The 17740-nt window shown below is 37.1% G+C and overlaps 1 protein-coding gene and 1 long non-coding RNA gene across 3 annotated transcripts; one reads left to right on the top strand and one right to left on the bottom strand.

The window, feature by feature from the left end:
• Window positions 1-5536: 5536 nt before the first annotated feature.
• On the top strand, window positions 5537-12131 carry LOC137496370 (uncharacterized). Its single transcript, XR_011016662.2, has 2 exons — window positions 5537-8539; window positions 10962-12131. It is a non-coding gene; the product is annotated as an uncharacterized lncRNA (long non-coding RNA).
• Window positions 12132-12675: 544 nt separating this feature from the next.
• Window positions 12676-17740, bottom strand: LOC141375865 (E3 ubiquitin-protein ligase RBBP6-like). 2 transcript variants are annotated; one of them, XM_073910865.1, is made up of 7 exons: window positions 15371-16322; window positions 15081-15177; window positions 14902-14977; window positions 14667-14755; window positions 14530-14590; window positions 14288-14427; window positions 12676-14192 (listed from the first exon to the last, which is right to left on the bottom strand). In XM_073910865.1, exons 1-7 carry the CDS (start codon window positions 15528-15530, stop codon window positions 14018-14020), a joined length of 798 nt encoding a protein of 265 aa, XP_073766966.1. In that variant the 5' UTR covers window positions 15531-16322; the 3' UTR covers window positions 12676-14017. The 2 variants fall into 2 exon arrangements, with proteins under 2 accessions (XP_073766966.1, XP_073766967.1); XM_073910866.1 differs by lacking the exon at window positions 14530-14590 and having other exon boundaries at window positions 13931-14192; window positions 15371-17740.

The raw sequence follows: 17740 nt of genomic DNA, 5'->3' as shown, positions 1-17740 counted from the left end.
AATTTGCATGCAAATGATCTGTGTTTTCCTAAGTGGGCCTTGATGGATAGGATAAACATTAACTAGTAACTGTTACTCAGATTTGGGAAATTATTAATGATATAAGATATGCATAGAGCATTTATAGGTTTTAAGAGAGAGTCTTCAATGTGTGGTGACAGTTAAGAGATTAAAGCAGAGTAAGGTATGCAAATGATCTGTGTTTTCCTAAGTGGGCCTTGATGGATAGGATAAACATTAACTAGTAACTGTTACCCAGATTTGGGAAATTAATAATGATGTAAGAAATGCATAGAGCATTTATAAGTTTTAAGAGAGAGTCCTTAATGTGTGGTAACAGTTAAGAGATTAAAGCAGATTAAAGTAGAGAGATGCGCGCTAAGACCTACGATACCGCTTTGTTTGAGGAGATAAACAAAGGGCTGCATGGGTAGGCGAAAGCCTGTGGTTACCGCTCTAAGGTTAGAGGGCTGCTCGGACAGGTCACTCAAGAGGAGTGTAGTGTAGAGTATTTATTTAATTGAAGTGTTTGTGTATTTGCTGCTTCAGATTGTGGCAAAATAGTCCACATTGGTGTGCAGAGAAGACTGCCTTCCTCCTCCTTGAATGAAATGAGGATGGGGGGATGCAGCTCCTGTTACACTGAGTGGAGGAAAGGAGTGAATGCGAAGAGGAAAAGTAATAAGATTAGAAGTGTGAATGTGTTAAAAAGTTTGTTTTCAAAAAAGAGTAGGTTAAAATAATGATTATAGTATATTATAATATAAAAGGAGGGCTGCATATGTGTGGTGTGATTTAAAGAGCAAGAAGAAAAGTGATTGATGCAGTTTAAGAGAAGAGATTATGATAGAAAGAAAGGAGTCTCCTAAATTAAAACTAATGGAACATGTGCATTTGAAAGACACAGAGTAAAAAGCAGAAGAATAAACATTTTTCTGAAATTATCTTTGTGTTTTAAGTTTGAATATGTTAAAAAAGATCAATAGGCAGAGTGGACTTAAATTCTTTACATAGCAACAGGTGAAAGACAGTCTGCTCCATGCAGGATGGGGGTAAGAGAGAGATTTATGGTGTCCATGTGTGAACAATAAATAGATTATGCCTATTTACAGCACTAGGGAAACAGAAAAGAGGAGAGTAAAAGAGAGGAGATCAAACTATAGATAAAATAATGACATAGACTTTAACATAATTGTGGATAGAATATAAGTTATTACTGAATAGATATATTATAAAGTAGTATAGTAAGATAAATGAAATGAGGAAATACTAATAATAGAGTTATATTATATAGAAAAGAGTTTTGAAACTCTACTAATGAAAAAGAATAAATGAGGCCATAGTGATCAATATATATATAGAGATAAAGGAAGTATGGAGTAAAAGAATGTATTAATAAACAAATAGATTTACTAAATAAGTATGAATAAATAACATATAAGTTAGTTCTTTAAATGAGAATAAGAAAGAAAAAGAAAACTTGAAAAATTAATATTGATTAACTGAAGATTTAATTAGAAAATGTGTAAGCTTTAAAATGTATAAGAAATGTATAAGAAAACCTAAGAGCTAAAAACTCAAATTACGGAAAGGAAAAAGAATAAAATAGAAATAGAAAAAATAAGTCCACTGTTTCATAGATAAAATTAGATGTTTAAAAAATACTTACAATATAGGCACATTGAACAGATAAGATTAAAAGTAAAAAAGCAGTAACAATTTGAAGAAATAATTGACTTTAGAGAATTTGTTTGTATTTAAGGGCAATAAAAATGTCTTTCTCAAAGTCAGCTATATCATTTATTTGTAGTAAAGTACAGTGATTCAGATGAAAATCATAGAAGCTAGGTAAATGTTAAAGAATGCGTTAGAGTGAGTTTAAAAGATAAATACATTTAAAAGTTTATGCAGTAAGAAGCTAAATTGATAATTATGCATTGCACTTCAAAAATGAAAAATGCTTTTAGTAAATAAATATGTGAATTTAATTAATAATATTAACTTTGAGATATAGCAGTAATGATTTTGAACAGTTATACCAGATAGTGGGCCACCATGTAGTATTGTTGAATTAAATCAGGTATGGAAAAACAGATATGGAAATAAAAAATGCAATACTAAAATACGTGACAGAGAAAATAAAAGATAAGATAATGACAAATGGCAAACAGAAGAAACATTTAATGCAAGCAGTGAGAAAATAGAAACTGAGTATGGAAAATGTTAGGGAAATTAAAATTCGATGTAAAAATGACCGGTTAGTAGAGAAACATTAGCATAGATGAGGAGAAATGTAAAGTAAAGCATAATATGGAGCTAAAGAAATTAATTAGAATAACACTAAAGAAATAGAAAATTAAACATATTTACATATGATAAAATGACTGTGAATTAGAGAAAATAAACTGTTAAACCGTAAGGGGAGAAAATAGATGAGAGGAGTCTCCATTTGATGAAAAAAAAATGGGAAAGAAGGAAAGACTTTTATAGGTCATGAGCTAAATTCCATATATTAATTAAGAGGACAAAGGGATGGACTTTGGGGGACTGTGGTCTCTTATCTACCAGACATCTCTGAGTGCACTGGCAAATAGAAAAGGTGTTTGAAAAACACAATGGACAAACTGTTGGCTGTGGACATTTGTGAAAGCAGTGAGGCAGACACTGCATGCCCAGGAATTACTGAGGACTGGAAAGGCTACTTATGTTCAGAGACACTAAAAAGAGGCAAACAAGCTAACGATGAACTGATCAAAGAGAAAAAGCGCTCCACCAGAACTTTACATCAGCTCAATGAAAGAAGCCAGCACTAAGAGAGAAGGGGGAAACACTGTGCCCTGATATGGACACCACAGAAATGACTGCACCAATCTATGAACCAGTTGTCTTCTCAGGGTGTGAGGAGGGGGAGTCTGGCAGTCCATCTCAAAGCAGTCGACCTTTAGTCCAAATTGAGTACAATGTGACCACTCAGAGGGCAAAAATAAGAGCAAAAGTGTAGCTACCCATTCTTGTATCAAATCAGACTCCTGTCAATTTGATAAAAAGCAAAGTATCATGTAAACTGTAAGAAAAGTCTTAGATGATAATGTACGATGAAACTTTAAATGTGTAAGGTTGAAATGATAAATTATGAAGAATGTTAGATTATTTTGGTTCATTTTCATAGGTTAACTCCTAAAGATTATTGAACATAGGAGGACAAATGATAATGCATGGTGGTGACTAATAAAAGAAAAAGAGACAGCTTTTATGACACAAAAAATAATTTGGGTTAGAAGTTGATGGAATTAAATATTAAATTTAAATATTAGGGAAAACTTATTTTGAGTAAACTAAACCAAGATTTGAGAGAAAAATTATGTCAGAGATTAAGACAGAAAAGTGATTTATATTTGAAGGGAATGAAAAAAAAAAAAAAAAAAAAGTGAAATGAACTCACAGTACTGAATAAGCCAAAAAGTAACAATTCTAAATGTACTAAAATAATATGTGAAAGAGAAAAGTGTTTAAAAACAGAAAACACATTGTTTTACAAATGTGAAGAAATAATTAAAAGCAAAAAAGAATTAAGGACTAAAGGAGAAAAATTAGATCAGCTAGAGAGGAACCTATAAAGAAATCCAGTGATTTTTCAGTCAACTGATAAAAAATTACAACAAAAGTTTATGAATAACCAGTTTGATGTGAGAGCAGGACGGAATTAGGAGCTGAAAATGCTGAAAAGTGAAAAATGGTAATGAATATAAAATGCAAAATAAGAAATGGCTCAGAAATAAGAAATTATTTAGGTGTCAAATTTTAATAATAATTAACAGTTCAGGACATTAAGGGAAAACAAAATTAGCCAGCATAGGGAGGATTAAAAAAAAATTAAACCAGATGCAGGTCTGTTATATGCTGGAATAGGCATTATTGAAACTTTTGAGAACATAGCAATATTAGAAACATTTAAATATGTTATGGCATTTCTAATTTGGTTGTGATTGTGTAGGTAACTAATAAAATGGATTTTATTTTAATTTGATTAAAATTTAATTTTTGATGATGGCATTAGTCAAAACAGGCAAAACTAGATGTTGTAAAATTTATGATTTAGGAACAGTCAGTGATAGAGAATTTCTTAGCAGAGGTCCTAACACGCACTGTACTTAAATTTTTTGTTTAGATGCCAAATATTTTAAAGTAATTGATTTCTGTTCAGTTAATTATCAGAGGAGGGTAGACACTTGGTTACACTTAAAGTAAAAAAGACGTGTAGAATTTAGTTATCTGCAGGTACATCTAGTTCAAGCTAAGTAAAAGACATAAATAACATTTTTTAGGGATGACGGGTTTAATGTTAACAAGATTCTGTATCTATTCCAAATGCAATAATAACTGTTAAGCTGATGAATAAGAAATTGATAAAGTAAAGAAAATTAAGCTGCAAGGATAATGATCGCCTTTTTGAATGCAGTGATTAGTGAATCGTTGTACACATGTGGCATTTGTGCAAAGTAGAATGTGAGTAAAAGATCAGCGGCAGGCCTAAGGGGATATTCAAGAACTTGATTGTGGATGTTGTGAAATAATGAAACTAGCTTAGGGCAAGAGATACAAACTTTTGGAAATGACAGTTTTGGTAGATGAGTGAAGGTAATTCCATCAGCAGAGCAGGGAAGAAGAAACAGTTATTACATTTAAGACAAGAGAAGTCTCAGATGAAGGATTCGGATTTCTGCTTTCCAATTCGTCTCATCATGGACCACCGTTTATCCTTTTCATCATCCTGTTTCTCAGTATTTAACTGTGAATTGATTTTAACTAATGAATAAGTTAAAACTGCTTACTGTAAGAATGTTCTGTGTCCTTGTTTCTCTTTTTGCCTGTCTATTTTAACTTTGTTTTCAGGAGACACACAAACCAGGTCATAGGTCATGGAGACCTCTCTCTCTCTCTCTCTCTCTCTCTCTCTCTCTCTCTCTTTCTCTCTATCTGTTCCTATGACTAGAGGTCCAATACAGAGGAGAAGAAGACACCTGTTTTATTGTCCTGATATATTGCCTATAATTTTATAGCTGTTTGATTGATCTGTTTTTGAGTATAATTAATAGTAATGTAATTCCTTTTTGTGTGGAGACAGACTGTGACTGTGTGTAGCCAAGATATTGCAGCAGACTGTTGATGGAAACAGTCTTGAACCAGCCTGATAACACAGCTGAACGTACAAGAAACATCCTTGAGTCTTTAACACAGATGGTCTTTTGTGTCTATTGTGTTCCTGGTTTAGCTTTTTACAGGTTGGAGATCAGCTCCTAATAACTTAGGGCGACCTCACCTCTAGGCATCAGGTCGCCATCCATATCTGGATACAAATACAAGGCTTTCTTTGACGCACACACTAAGGCCATCCATATCTGGAAGTAGATACTATGTTTCTTTGACGCATGTATTTGGAATTGTCTATTTCTGTTGTAACCAATGAGAACTGTTTACCTGGATCCCACCCTTTCTGGACTTGTGTAAAGAGTATAATTGTTCGATTGTTGAAACTGTAAGCAGAGCGGCCTAGGAACTCATTGAGAGTGTTGAAGCTGGCTTCTGCGAATGAAACTGCAAACTATCTTCAGTAAACTTAATTTATTTTTTAAAAATCTCTGACTCCGGCTCTTCTTCATCAACCAGACTGGTCATTCTTTGGGTTAAACTGTAAACTATCCCTACAGTTTTGATGGAGGATGCGGGCACTTGTTTACTGGTAACACCATTGATCAATCGACAAAATGAAGGTAGGAAGATTTAAAATTATAAGACTAGGGATTGTCTGTGAAGTGGTGGGTAGTAACGGAACGTTTTTGGTTCTCATTCAGACATGAATGAATGTTGTTGGTTCTTATTCAGACGTGAATAAAAGGCGCCGGTGGATTCACAGGATTTTGTGGTAGATTGCTGTGGAATCCCTTAGCGAGCTGGTGCATTTTGTGGTACACCTATAGCGATACTGATAAGTGTAACAGTAGTTAAGAGGTGTACCTTCTCCTTCACCCGGAGTTAGAGTACTCATTTGATGGGTGTTTAGGAGGCTTTTGGGACATTCTCGGGCATAAAACCTGGACTGGTTTTCTATTTAGTAGTGGACTAAATTAACCCGAGATTGTAATTGAGTTCCACCACTGCTATCTAACTACATCACAGACAAAAGGCATGCCATAAGAATAGTGTAGGTCAGATTATTAGGGAAAGAAATAATTGAATAAAAATAACAAATAACATTATAATAGGGATCCATTAGAAAGTAGTGGCCACAAAAGTCAGACAAGATACCTAGAAATATCAGGGTGAGGTTGATTGATCAATGATGCACCAGGAGCAATCCCGAGAAAATTATGACCCTAACTGGATTGGACCGGTCTGGACAGTTTGCACATCTTGGGATGGTTTGCAGATTCATCAAGCAGAAGCCAAGCGCTGTTGGTAAGAGTGCCCTCTCAATTTCTTCTTGCTTTTGGTGTTGAACTCAGATATAAAAAGAAATAGATGAGAGCAGAATGCAGTAAATGGCTCAGCTAAGCTCTCAGGTTTAAAATGATTTTAGAACTGATTGTAAAAAAAAATAAAATAAAAAAGTATTCCTTTGGAATTGAATTGTCATTGAAAAGCTAAAATCTAAATATTGAGGGCTAGTAGCAAAAACTAAGCACAAAAACTGACAGTAACATTATGGGAATAAAGAATAGCTTATGTTTTGTCTTAGAAGATAAGATTCTGTGTGACTGCACTGCTGTCTTGGTTTAGCCCTCAACATGACAGGTTTTGGCTGTAAAAGTAACAGAGACATGTCTGAATAAAAATATGCCATGTAAGTCTGTGCAAACAAGCAGCTTTATGGTTGGATATATATATTTTTAATAATATATAAGTAACATAAATGGGGGTTTCAAATAATACTTTGATGGATGCAGTTAACCCCTGAAAGATCTAAAACTATTGTTGACTGTAACAGCATTACTTTGAAAATGCATGTCAACTTTTATATGTTTTAGGATGGGCTTGAGTAAAAAGATATTACAATAAAATTATGTTATTGAGGTTAATGTTATGTTTTTATGTTTAAATTTAGTAAACATGCATTTTCGTTCTAGATTGCTCAAAACTCTCTTTCTCTCTCTTTAGATGTCAGTTAAGAGCTGCTATCTGCCTTTTCCATAACAATTGATAAGCACAGTGCTCAGTTGGAAATCACAATGTAAAGGAAATGTTAGAATGAATACAGAAATTCTACATTTCAATTTGTATACACTAATAGAGGTATTAGTAATTAAAAATCAAAGTTAACAAATAAGAGATTGCAAAATGCTTTTGTTTGTTTTCCCAGTGATGGGTTGCGGCTGGAAGGGCACCAGCTGCATAAAAACGTGCTGGATAGGTTGGCAGTTCATTCCGCTGTGGCGACCCCGGATTAATAAAGGGACTAAGTGAACAGAGAAATGAATGAATGAAAATGCTTTTGTTAAAGCATCTTGAAAAACACTAATATACCCGCTGAGCTATAGAGATAATTAATTTGAACAGTTGTTATTACTGTTTGGAAATTTCTTGTCTTGTCTTCAGTGGTTTATTACTGTTTGTAACTTTTGTCTTATCTTTAGTCTCCACCATCACATACAGGGCCTGATGGCTATACTGAGGTAGCAGACCCTGACACTGAATGGATCAGGGTGATATCTAAACTCCCTGAATAATCTCAGCTTGATATTCAGTTGATTTAAGTGTTTGATTAACCTGTCTCAATGTTTGAATTCTAGTAGGTAGTCTCAATGGCTTTCATGGTTCTTGACTGCGGTTTCCCAAGTTTGCAGAAAATTCTGAATCAAGGAGGAAGCCTGCACAGGAGCTTGCAGTGTGAGTGGCAGTTGACCGGTGGGCACGAAGGGGGGTTCCCTAAGACGGGTAAGATTTTCCCTTGGCCAAAGCGGAAAACAACCTAAGGCATGGGACCCCACGTAAACCCCGGGGCATCTACCCGAAAAGGGGGATGTTTAATGTGAAAGATGGTGCTGGACTGGGGTGATGCTCTATCGGCCTAAAGCATCCTTAGAGGGGAACTGTTTGAAGTTACAGTAATCTGCCTCAGTGGCCCCGTCCAGACCTGATCACGAGAATCCTGCTTTTAGTGAGGACATGTCTGTCCTTGTGACAAGCATCAACGGACTATGCCAGGGTATGATACCCTGAAGGAGATGATTGGCAAAAAGATAATGGCAATGGGCTTTCAAGAACCATTGGAGACAGTAAAGTTTCTTAAAATGTTACCAATATCAATGTGGTTGGCTGCTTTAACAGCACTGGATATATAAGGTCTGATTTTTAAGAATGTTGAATTCCTGAATGTGAAGCTGAGATGATTTTTAACTGATGTGTCTGATTTTTCATAGTATTTTACTGATGCAGGTCCTTATTCATGGCAAAGGACATTTTCGAGATGGTGCTGGCTAAAGATAAAGACTGGCTGTGAGATGGTTTGGATAACACAGCTGAATGGAATTAAGCAGTTAAGGTAAAATAATTACAAGAAATTCTCTTAGTCTTTAAATAGTTCCAACTGAGTTTTGAGAGATAAAAACTTTTGACATTTGGAACGTTGGTGAATGATTAAAGATTCTGAATTGTAATAATTTTAATGTTATAGTCTAAGACTATTGAAAATTTATGTGCATGAAACAGAGAGACAGAGACTGTTTGAGTGAAGCCATGAGTTGTGTTTTGTTTCTGTTATCGACTTGCTTAGCAACGATATTAAGAAAACAAAATGCACCAGCTGATTATCTTAGAAAAGACATTGATTATGAACAGAAACTTTGAAACTTGATAAAAGATCATGTAAATCCAGTTGAAACTGGACAGAGAATTTTACGAATAAATTTGTGCGAGTTCAACACCAAAAGCAAACTTAGTGATGAGCTGTCACAATATTCATGTCTATGGTACAATAATGCTTATTGTCCTGAGGGAATGATTTGTCCCTGTTGTATGAATATTGTCACTAACCTCTGGAATGAGTGTTATATTATTACAGATTGTATAAGAGAAATGCCAGACATTACAGAAGTCAATAATGCTGAGTGAATCTGATGAAAAGATGATGCAGAACATGAGATGAGCTTTAAATGGATGGGTTATCCAGCTCTGTTTGCAATCGTTAATAATGACTTCTTTTCCTGATTCAGATTACTCTCTGGAATAATAATAATTTTAAAACAAGTTTTATTAGCTTATAGCTGTGGAATTGAAGACTGCCATCCATTTCAGGTTACAAACCCATGTCTAAATTGACTGAGAAGTTCAAAGGTTAATTACAGTTAATTCTTTGCTATCTGAATATTAATGTTAAATATTTTAGACTTGATGGCATTTAAACAGTGACATTGGCTAAGTCACTAACCACAATAGTCCAGAAAGCATCCTCACTCTAGCATAGGAAAAATAAGCAGAGAATTGAGTCGAAGTCATTTGTGTTAAAGGCAAATGCTGCAGTAAATCACGCTGTCTATGTGTGTGTGTCCTCAATGGTAGAGGAACATAATTGTTTGGATGTTGTGTAGAACAGAGAGATAAAAAGTGTTTGCATCTGATGGTTGAATTCAGTAAGAAGTATTTATACTGCTGCAGCGAAAATTAACATTTTAGGAAACAAAAATGCAGCGTGAACTTTAACAGCATTTTTAAGCAGTTAAGTCAACTCAAGTCAATATTATTATTGTGAAAACTGACAAGTTTTACAGAAACTTAGACTGTCTTTAAATGAAAATTTAGTAGTCCATATCCAAGCAAGAGTCTTGATTATATGTGGTAAAAGAGTTGTTAACTCAGTCTGTTCTTGTTCAATTGGTAATGCTTTGGTTTCACTGTCAAATGACAGGTATGAAAGATTTTCAAATAATCAATAGTTTGAGCAAATAACTAACCTGTGAGCATTTCTAATTGACCAGACAGTAAGAATCAAATGAATTTTATACAAAATCATACTGTTTGCTTCTGATTATGTCGAATGGTTTAGTCAGAGTAAAGTAAATGGTACAAATGACAAGTTGAGAAGATAATTATAAGGTTAAGTCTTATTTCTGTTAAAAGATGCTTGAGTTTGAATTACTCAGGTTTGATCTTTGTTAAATTTGACTAAGATTTTGTTAAACCCCTAAAACGTGGGAACAAAAGAAATGGATTCACAATCCCTCTTATTGCATGTTAATGACTTGGATTAATAGTTTGTAAAAAAAAAAACATTACATCTTTCTTGGTCTTGAGGTAACAGGTAATATCTATATCTAGACTCTTTGAGGTGACTGAGGGTCTGGCTCAATTCATTTAACCCGGCTTCCAGAGAGTGGATTTGATATTAGTTTGTTAACTGTGAAGGTGAATTTGGCTCATTATGGCCAGGACAAGGGTGCTTGTACACTTCCTATCAATGATACAGAGGAATGTGTTGCATCACCACAATCACATCATTATTTGAATAAAAATATATTTTAAGTGGACTTGACTGACATGGAGTTCAGCAAGGTGATAATTAAACATGGTAATGGTGCTGAATTGGACTATTGTGCTGTTGGCATGTTTAATGTGTGTTAATGCAAAAATGCTTCATTATTCTAATTTGAAGTTAGTGAACACGCTGATGAATGTTTTAAAACTGGTGAAGATAAAGATGTTTTTGCAGGTCATGAATTTAAATCCTGTGTGGCTTAGGTCGAGTGGATGACCCTTTGTGTCTGATCAGAGGATCTCTGAGCACTAGAATTAGCCTATATGTTTGGATTTAGAGTTGGAGCAAGTTGTAGATGCATCAGAGGAAGTATCGATGGAAATTATGAGTTGTTTACTTCTGGAGGACTTTTAGGGCTTGCGCATTTGTGTTCACATTCTGGACTTTGGTCCGCTGTTGTTGTTTTTTTATATGTTTTCACTTCTGCTTGCAGGACCCTTAATCCCACCGATGATGAGAAGGGTGAACTCCTTTTGTGGGTGGAGAGTGAAAGAGCCCTTAGCTTGGGGACTGGAATTTTTAGGTTCCAGCTTGTCCAAGAAGGGGTGAAAAAACTCTGCGAACTTATTAAGGGAGCTTGAGTCATTACTTTCACTCTCCTTAGTGACCTCACTGGCTGACCGGAAGTGGAGTTTGGACTCCATTCGGGTCAAAAGGGGGGACTGAAGGATTTGGATTTCTGCTTTCCAATTCGTCTCATCATGGACCACTGTTTATCCTTTTCATCATCCTGTTTCTCAGTATTTAACTGTGAATTGATTTTAACTAATGAATAAGTTAAAACTGCTTACTGTAAGAATGTTCTGTGTCCTTGTTTCTCTTTTTGCCTGTCTATTTTAACTTTGTTTTCAGGAGACACACAGACCAGGTCATAGGTCATGGAGCCCTCTCTCTCTCTCTCTCTCTCTCTCTCTCTCTCTCTCTCTCTCTCTCTCATTCTCTCTCTCTATCTGTTCCTATGATTAGAGGTCCAATACAGAGGAGAAGAAGACACCTGTTTTATTGTCCTGATATATTGCCTATAATTTTATAGCTGTTTGATTGATCTGTTTTTGAGTATAATTAATAGTAATGTAATTCCTTTTTGTGTGGAGACAGACTGTGTGTAGCCAAGATATTGCAGCAGACTGTTGATGGAAACAGTCTTGAACCAGCCTGATAACACAGCTGAACGTACAAGAAACATCCTTGAGTCTTTAACACAGATGGTCTTTTGTGTCTATTGTGTTCCTGGTTTAGCTTTTTACAGGTTGGAGATCAGCTCCTAATAACTTAGAACGACCTCTCCTCTAGGCATCAGGTCGCCATCCATATCTGGATACAAATACAAGGCTTTCTTTGACGCACACACTAAGGCCATCCATATCTGGAAGTAGATACTATGTTTCTTTGACGCATGTATTTAGAATTGTCTATTTCTGTTGTAACCAATGAGAACTGTTTACCTGGATCCCACCCTTTCTGGACTTGTGTAAAGAGTATAATTGTTCGATTGTTGAAACTGTAAGCAGAGCGGCCTAGGAACTCATTGAGAGTGTTGAAGCTGGCTTCTGCGAATGAAACTGCAAACTATCTTCAGTAAACTTAATTTATTTTTTAAAAATCTCTGACTCCGGCTCTTCTTCATCAACCAGACTGGTCATTCTTTGGGTTAAACTGTAAACTATCCCTACAGTCTAGACTATGGTCAACTTGTGAAGTTACTCATACATCTCCGCTCATGGCATATTACCATTAAAATGAAACTTTTCCAGCAGAATATGACGCTCTAAAAAAAAAACTCCATCGGCACTGGTAACTATGAAAACCACGACTGAGCACTAATGGTACACTCAACAATTTACACTGACATTTGAAGGATCACCTGACATTAAAGACTGAAGAACGCTGGAGGAACATCAAATTTTAACACGGAAGAGTTTTTTTGTCTCTCTCAAATTAAAGCAATATTTCTTAATCTTGTTGTTTTTTTGTTTTTTTTACTGTACAGTTGCCCCAGGTGTTTATCAGGTGTGATGCCTGCTCATCTGACCTTTGACCTCGGCACTCAACTGCTGCCAGTTTTCTTTCAATGACATGAGATTTCTGAATTCTACATGCAGGAACCGATGCATTCCTTTTTTTTCCTTTTTTTTTTTTTTAAACAAAACAGATATGGCAGACACGGCCAAACATTGAAACTTTGGAGGGCATTGAGGGAAAAAAAAAAGCACAATATCATCAAGGGGAATAAAAGGTTTGATCAAAGCGTGCGTTTACACACGTTCATTTAAGTATGGACAAAACCAACATTGGGTTATTTTTGTTATTAGATTTAAAATGCACGGACCCTATTTGACCCAGTGTTCATATATACATATGTTTTTATGAATGAATATTTTTGCATATAAAAGATAATAAAAGACTGACTAGACAGATTAGATAGTTTAATAGACAGATTGACACGTGTAGTCATTCGTTCCTGTGTATTTGATGACTAGCTTCCAGCAGTATCTGGCTGCAGACTTGCATGCAATCTGAGACACAAAGCACTCAGCGGAGCTAGTGAGGTCACTGTGAGAGGCGGGGTTAGGGGTGCACACTCACTGACAGCCTAGATTTAGCCTGGTTTTAACCAAGCCGTCTATTAGACTTTTAACCCTTATGTATTGTTCATATTGTTCAAGTGGCTGTTATTGCCCCCAATGACCTCCATTATAACTAAACTTGTTTTAATTGCAAAGCCATGACACCAGATAGTAACTCATTCTTTATTGTTGGTGGTTTCCCTGTTGGGATGAGATAAAATGAGTCATTTTTACTTTTGATGGTCAGTTGGCACCTTTAAACACCCCAAAAAAATGCTTGCTGGGATGGTACCAAGAGGCTGTGCTCACTTCTGGACATAGGGGGTGTAGACTTGCAGCTAGTGCCGATAAGAGGTGCAGACGCTGAGGCTGTTCTGTATGCGAGTGTTGAGGTTTTGAAACATCAGCTGACAGCGTGTAGGTAGAGAGTAGCAGGTTCTGGGAGTAGATGAGCTTGTCACCGGTGTAGACTTTGACCGACTTGTGAAGTTACTCACAAGACCTCCGCTTATGGGACATTACCATTCAAATGAAACGTTTCCAGCAGAATATGACGCTTTAAAAAACTCCATCGGCACTGGTAACTATGAAAAACACGACTGAGCGCTAATAGTGTACTCAACACTTTACACTGACATTTGAAGGATCACCTGACATTAAAGACTGAAGTAAGAACGCTGAAAAAAACCCATCAGATTTTAGCCCAGAAGAGTTTCTCTTTTCCTAAATTAAAGCAAAACTTCATAATATTGTGTTTATGAATTCATTCGTGTGTGTGTGTGTGTGTGTGTGTGTGTTGCACTGCTGGAGTGAAGGTTAACCAGTCCACACAGTTCATGCGGCTATAATCTTTATTATCTTTTATTAATAAACTATGTACAATATTTACACGTCGGCTCCAGGTCTCTTGGATGAAGGTCTCTCAGCGACGTGGTCTCTTCTGGTCGCCGCGCGTCTCTGGTGAAGATGGGGAGCGGGACCGTTTCCCTCCGGCGTCCCGGACCGAAGATGCCGCACCTGCTGAGGACGAGGAGGGCAAAGGCTCGGTCTGGCAGGAGAAGGACGGCCTCTTTCTCTTCTCAGCAGCATAGGCCTCACTGAACAGATCGAGCGCAAACACACACAAGCAGACATCATGTGAGATTTGGACAAACACTAGAACATGCGGCTATGCCAAGTACAGTTTACTCACGCGTCTATGATGGGAATGACGTATCGGCCGCTGCCGTCTATCATGACTCCCTTTCGGTCTGGGTCGTCCACCTCCAACAGGAAGCTGCGGGGAATCCCTGTGCTCTTCCGGATGCGCTTGTGCGGCGCGGAGCGGCTGCCCTGTGAATTGAGGAGTGACAGTCAAACTCTGAGCAAACAATCTGACTGATGAGGACAAGAGCTCAAGTTCACAGCAACCGTGAGCTTGGAAAACCCAGTTACCACATTAGTGGGGCAGTGCCTAATGTGGTGTCCCGGGATCCCAAGCAGCCTCATGGCCTCACTAGTGAACATCAGAACCATGAGAATCAGCTCAGACATCTCTCACAAAGCAAACCTGTCAGTGTCTGAACGCTCACCTGCTGGAGTAGTAGCACAGGCTGGACTGGTACATCACCGCTTTCAGCTTGTCCTCCTCTGACGCCTTTGCCTCAGCCAGATTCTCAGTCTGTTTCACAGGCATTTGCACATTTGAATCTTTTTCACCCTCAACCCTTCAAACAATCTCAAATCTCCCTAAGACGCTGAGTGCGTGTGCGTATATTGTGTGCTTTACATTGCGTTTTGCTATTGTGCTATTCATTTGTTCAATACCTTCAACAACTGCTCCAGTAAGAGGAGTGAAGGATCAGCTCTAGGTGAAGGTTCACGCCAGCGTCCAGCTTGATGTCTGCAAAACAAAGGAGCTTGTGTGACTAAAACACCAGGGACAGACCAGGAGTCTTCATATAACATCTAACAGAGGACGCGTGTGCTCATTTCACAGCACTCACCCAACAAATCTTCTGTTTGAGGACTTCAGTCCCGCCGCAGGGATCCGTCTGATGATGACCGACGTGTTTTTAGGGATGAGAGCATCATCTGTGTATTCTGACAGCAAAATAAAATCAGAATCAGCACATAATTATGGAGCACGGTATACTTTGAGAGCCATTAGCCTTTTAAAACAGCCAAAACATCCCTACATGTCAGCATCAGCACCACCTTACAGCTTCCAGAAGTGTCTGATGTAACGCATCTAATGTTAGCGTAGAACAGTTGAAGTGTCTTTTCCTCAACTCACCTTCATCAGTCTGGGCGTTGCTGATCTTCAGCTGGCAGAACTTCAGCCTCTTGCTCCTCATGATCTGCCGCTTCAGCTCCCCCGCGCTGATGTTGAGGCCTTCAAACTGGAGCGAGTCGTAGGTGAGTCGACTCTGGAACCTGTAGTGAACACAAGACATACTGAACACAAACACAAAGCACAGCGTAATAAAAAGGGTCAAACCTGAGTGATGGGAACAGCAGGCGATCAATCGACGTATCCAACGATCAATAATATCGATAATCTGGAAAAATTGTCACGGAGGACGCAGAGATCAGATGCCAATCGACACAGCGAGATTCAAACAACACCCACAGGACGGTTGTCATGGATGCTGATGATGAACACGTGACGCATGCGCTGTACAACTTCCGGCAATATTATCATTATTAATATTAATTTTATTGATAGTAGTAGTAAAATCATTGCGATAAGTATAATAAAATAAACAGCAGAACAGTTGGCCATCTCTGAATAATACACAGCGACGTTTCCCTGCACGAACGATTCAGGCCTTCGCCAAGAAGACTCGGGTGAGTCGATGATTCAGGGATTGATTCAACTGTCCGTTCATCCTATTGGCTTCTTTGGCTGAATGAATCGTTCAATGCTTTACTCAAATAAAGCGGCCTCTTGCTGCCACCTATTGGGGGTTTGCTTTTTTGTTTTCAAAAGTACTTTGACACTTTTTTAAAGGCACCTTTAAGTTCATTTTTGCACAAAAGCTCGTCTCTGTGCGTTCCAAATGGTTTGAAATTTCCTTAGCACATGGTTTTCTTGATGCGTTTGAAATTTTCAATGTAAATCCACTCGTACTTGCATTTGATCTTTATTATGCCTTAAAATCAAAACTATACTAAAGGTGTCTTATCCAAATGCAGATTTTCATTCAAAACGTTATGACAGAACCATATTACTTTACAGTGGCCCATGGATATATATATATATATATATATATGTGTGTGTGTGTGTGTGTGTGTGTTGCTTGTTTCTTATTTACCCATGCAGTGACTTTTAGGCATAAATACTATGTAGGCTTGCTAAAGGGTTGCATGAGAAATGTCATCATCGTGAGAGCTTGACTTTTTTTTTGTCGCTGCCTTTAGTTGTGGTGAAATGAGATGCATCATGTCGTTTATCTGTTTGTGCAGTCTGTACCTTCATTTCTGAATCGTGTGGCATCGTACTTGAAGCCAAGTCATTTAGCCCAAGGCATAGTTGTCTTAGAATGAGTAGTTTGCTGATCAAATTCCACATTTTGATGAGGCAAAACACATCTTGGATGTTTTAATTACTATTTTAGGTGAAAAACAAAACAATGAGATTTGTGTAAAATCTAAAGTTAACCAAGTCCAGCCCGCCATCTTGTCCTGCCTCTCAGTTCTCTTAAGCCTTGGGCTGGCTCTGTGAAGTGGCCTCTTTTGGGCTCATCATTGAAGACCGGACGAGCTGCAACATTTCGTTCTGCCAGGTTCTGGGAGTAGATGAGCATGTCATCGCTCTAGACTATGGTCAACTTGTGAAGTTACTCATACACCTCCGCTCATGGCATATTACCATTAAAATGAAACTTTTCCAGCAGAATATGACGCTCTAAAAAAAAAAACTCCATCGGCACTGGTAACTATGAAAAACACGACTGAGCACTAATGGTACACTCAACAATTTACACTGACATTTGAAGGATCACCTGACATTAAAGACTGAAGTAAGAACGCTGGAGGAACATCAAATTTTAACACGGAAGAGTTTTTTTTGTCTCTCTCAAATTAAAGCAATATTTCTTAATCTTGTTGTTTTTTTTGTTTTGTTTTTTTTTACTGTACAGTTGCCCCAGGTGTTTATCAGGTGTGATGCCTGCTCATCTGACCTTTGACCTCGGCACTCAACTGCTGCCAGTTTTCTTTCAATGCCATGAGATTTCTGAATTCTACATGCAGGAACCGATGCATTCTTTTTTTTCCTTTTTTTTTTTTAACAAAACAGATATGGCAGACACGGCCAAACATTGAAACTTTGGAGGGCATTGAGGGGAAAAAAAAGCACAATATCATCAAGGGGAATAAAAGGTTTGATCAAAGCTTGCGTTTACACACGTTCATTTAAATATGGACAAAACCAACATTGGGTTTTTTTTTTTTTTTTTTTTTTATTGTATGCCCATATTCACAAAACATTAACATCAAAATGTTGTAGCATAAAGAGAATGTACAGTCTTGAGAGTTAAAGTAAAAGAGAAATTAATGTAAAAAAAAAAAAAATAAAATATATAGGTGAAAAATAATTAAAAGTACAATTACATCATCTTAGAGTAGGTTATAACAAAAAATGTAAATGAATGTCAAGGAT

The sequence above is a fragment of the Danio rerio genome, chromosome 8, assembly GCF_049306965.1.
Source record: "Danio rerio strain Tuebingen ecotype United States chromosome 8, GRCz12tu, whole genome shotgun sequence".
In the NCBI taxonomy this organism is placed as follows: domain Eukaryota; kingdom Metazoa; phylum Chordata; class Actinopteri; order Cypriniformes; family Danionidae; genus Danio; species Danio rerio.
This window is presented reverse-complemented; position numbering and strand designations above follow the sequence as displayed.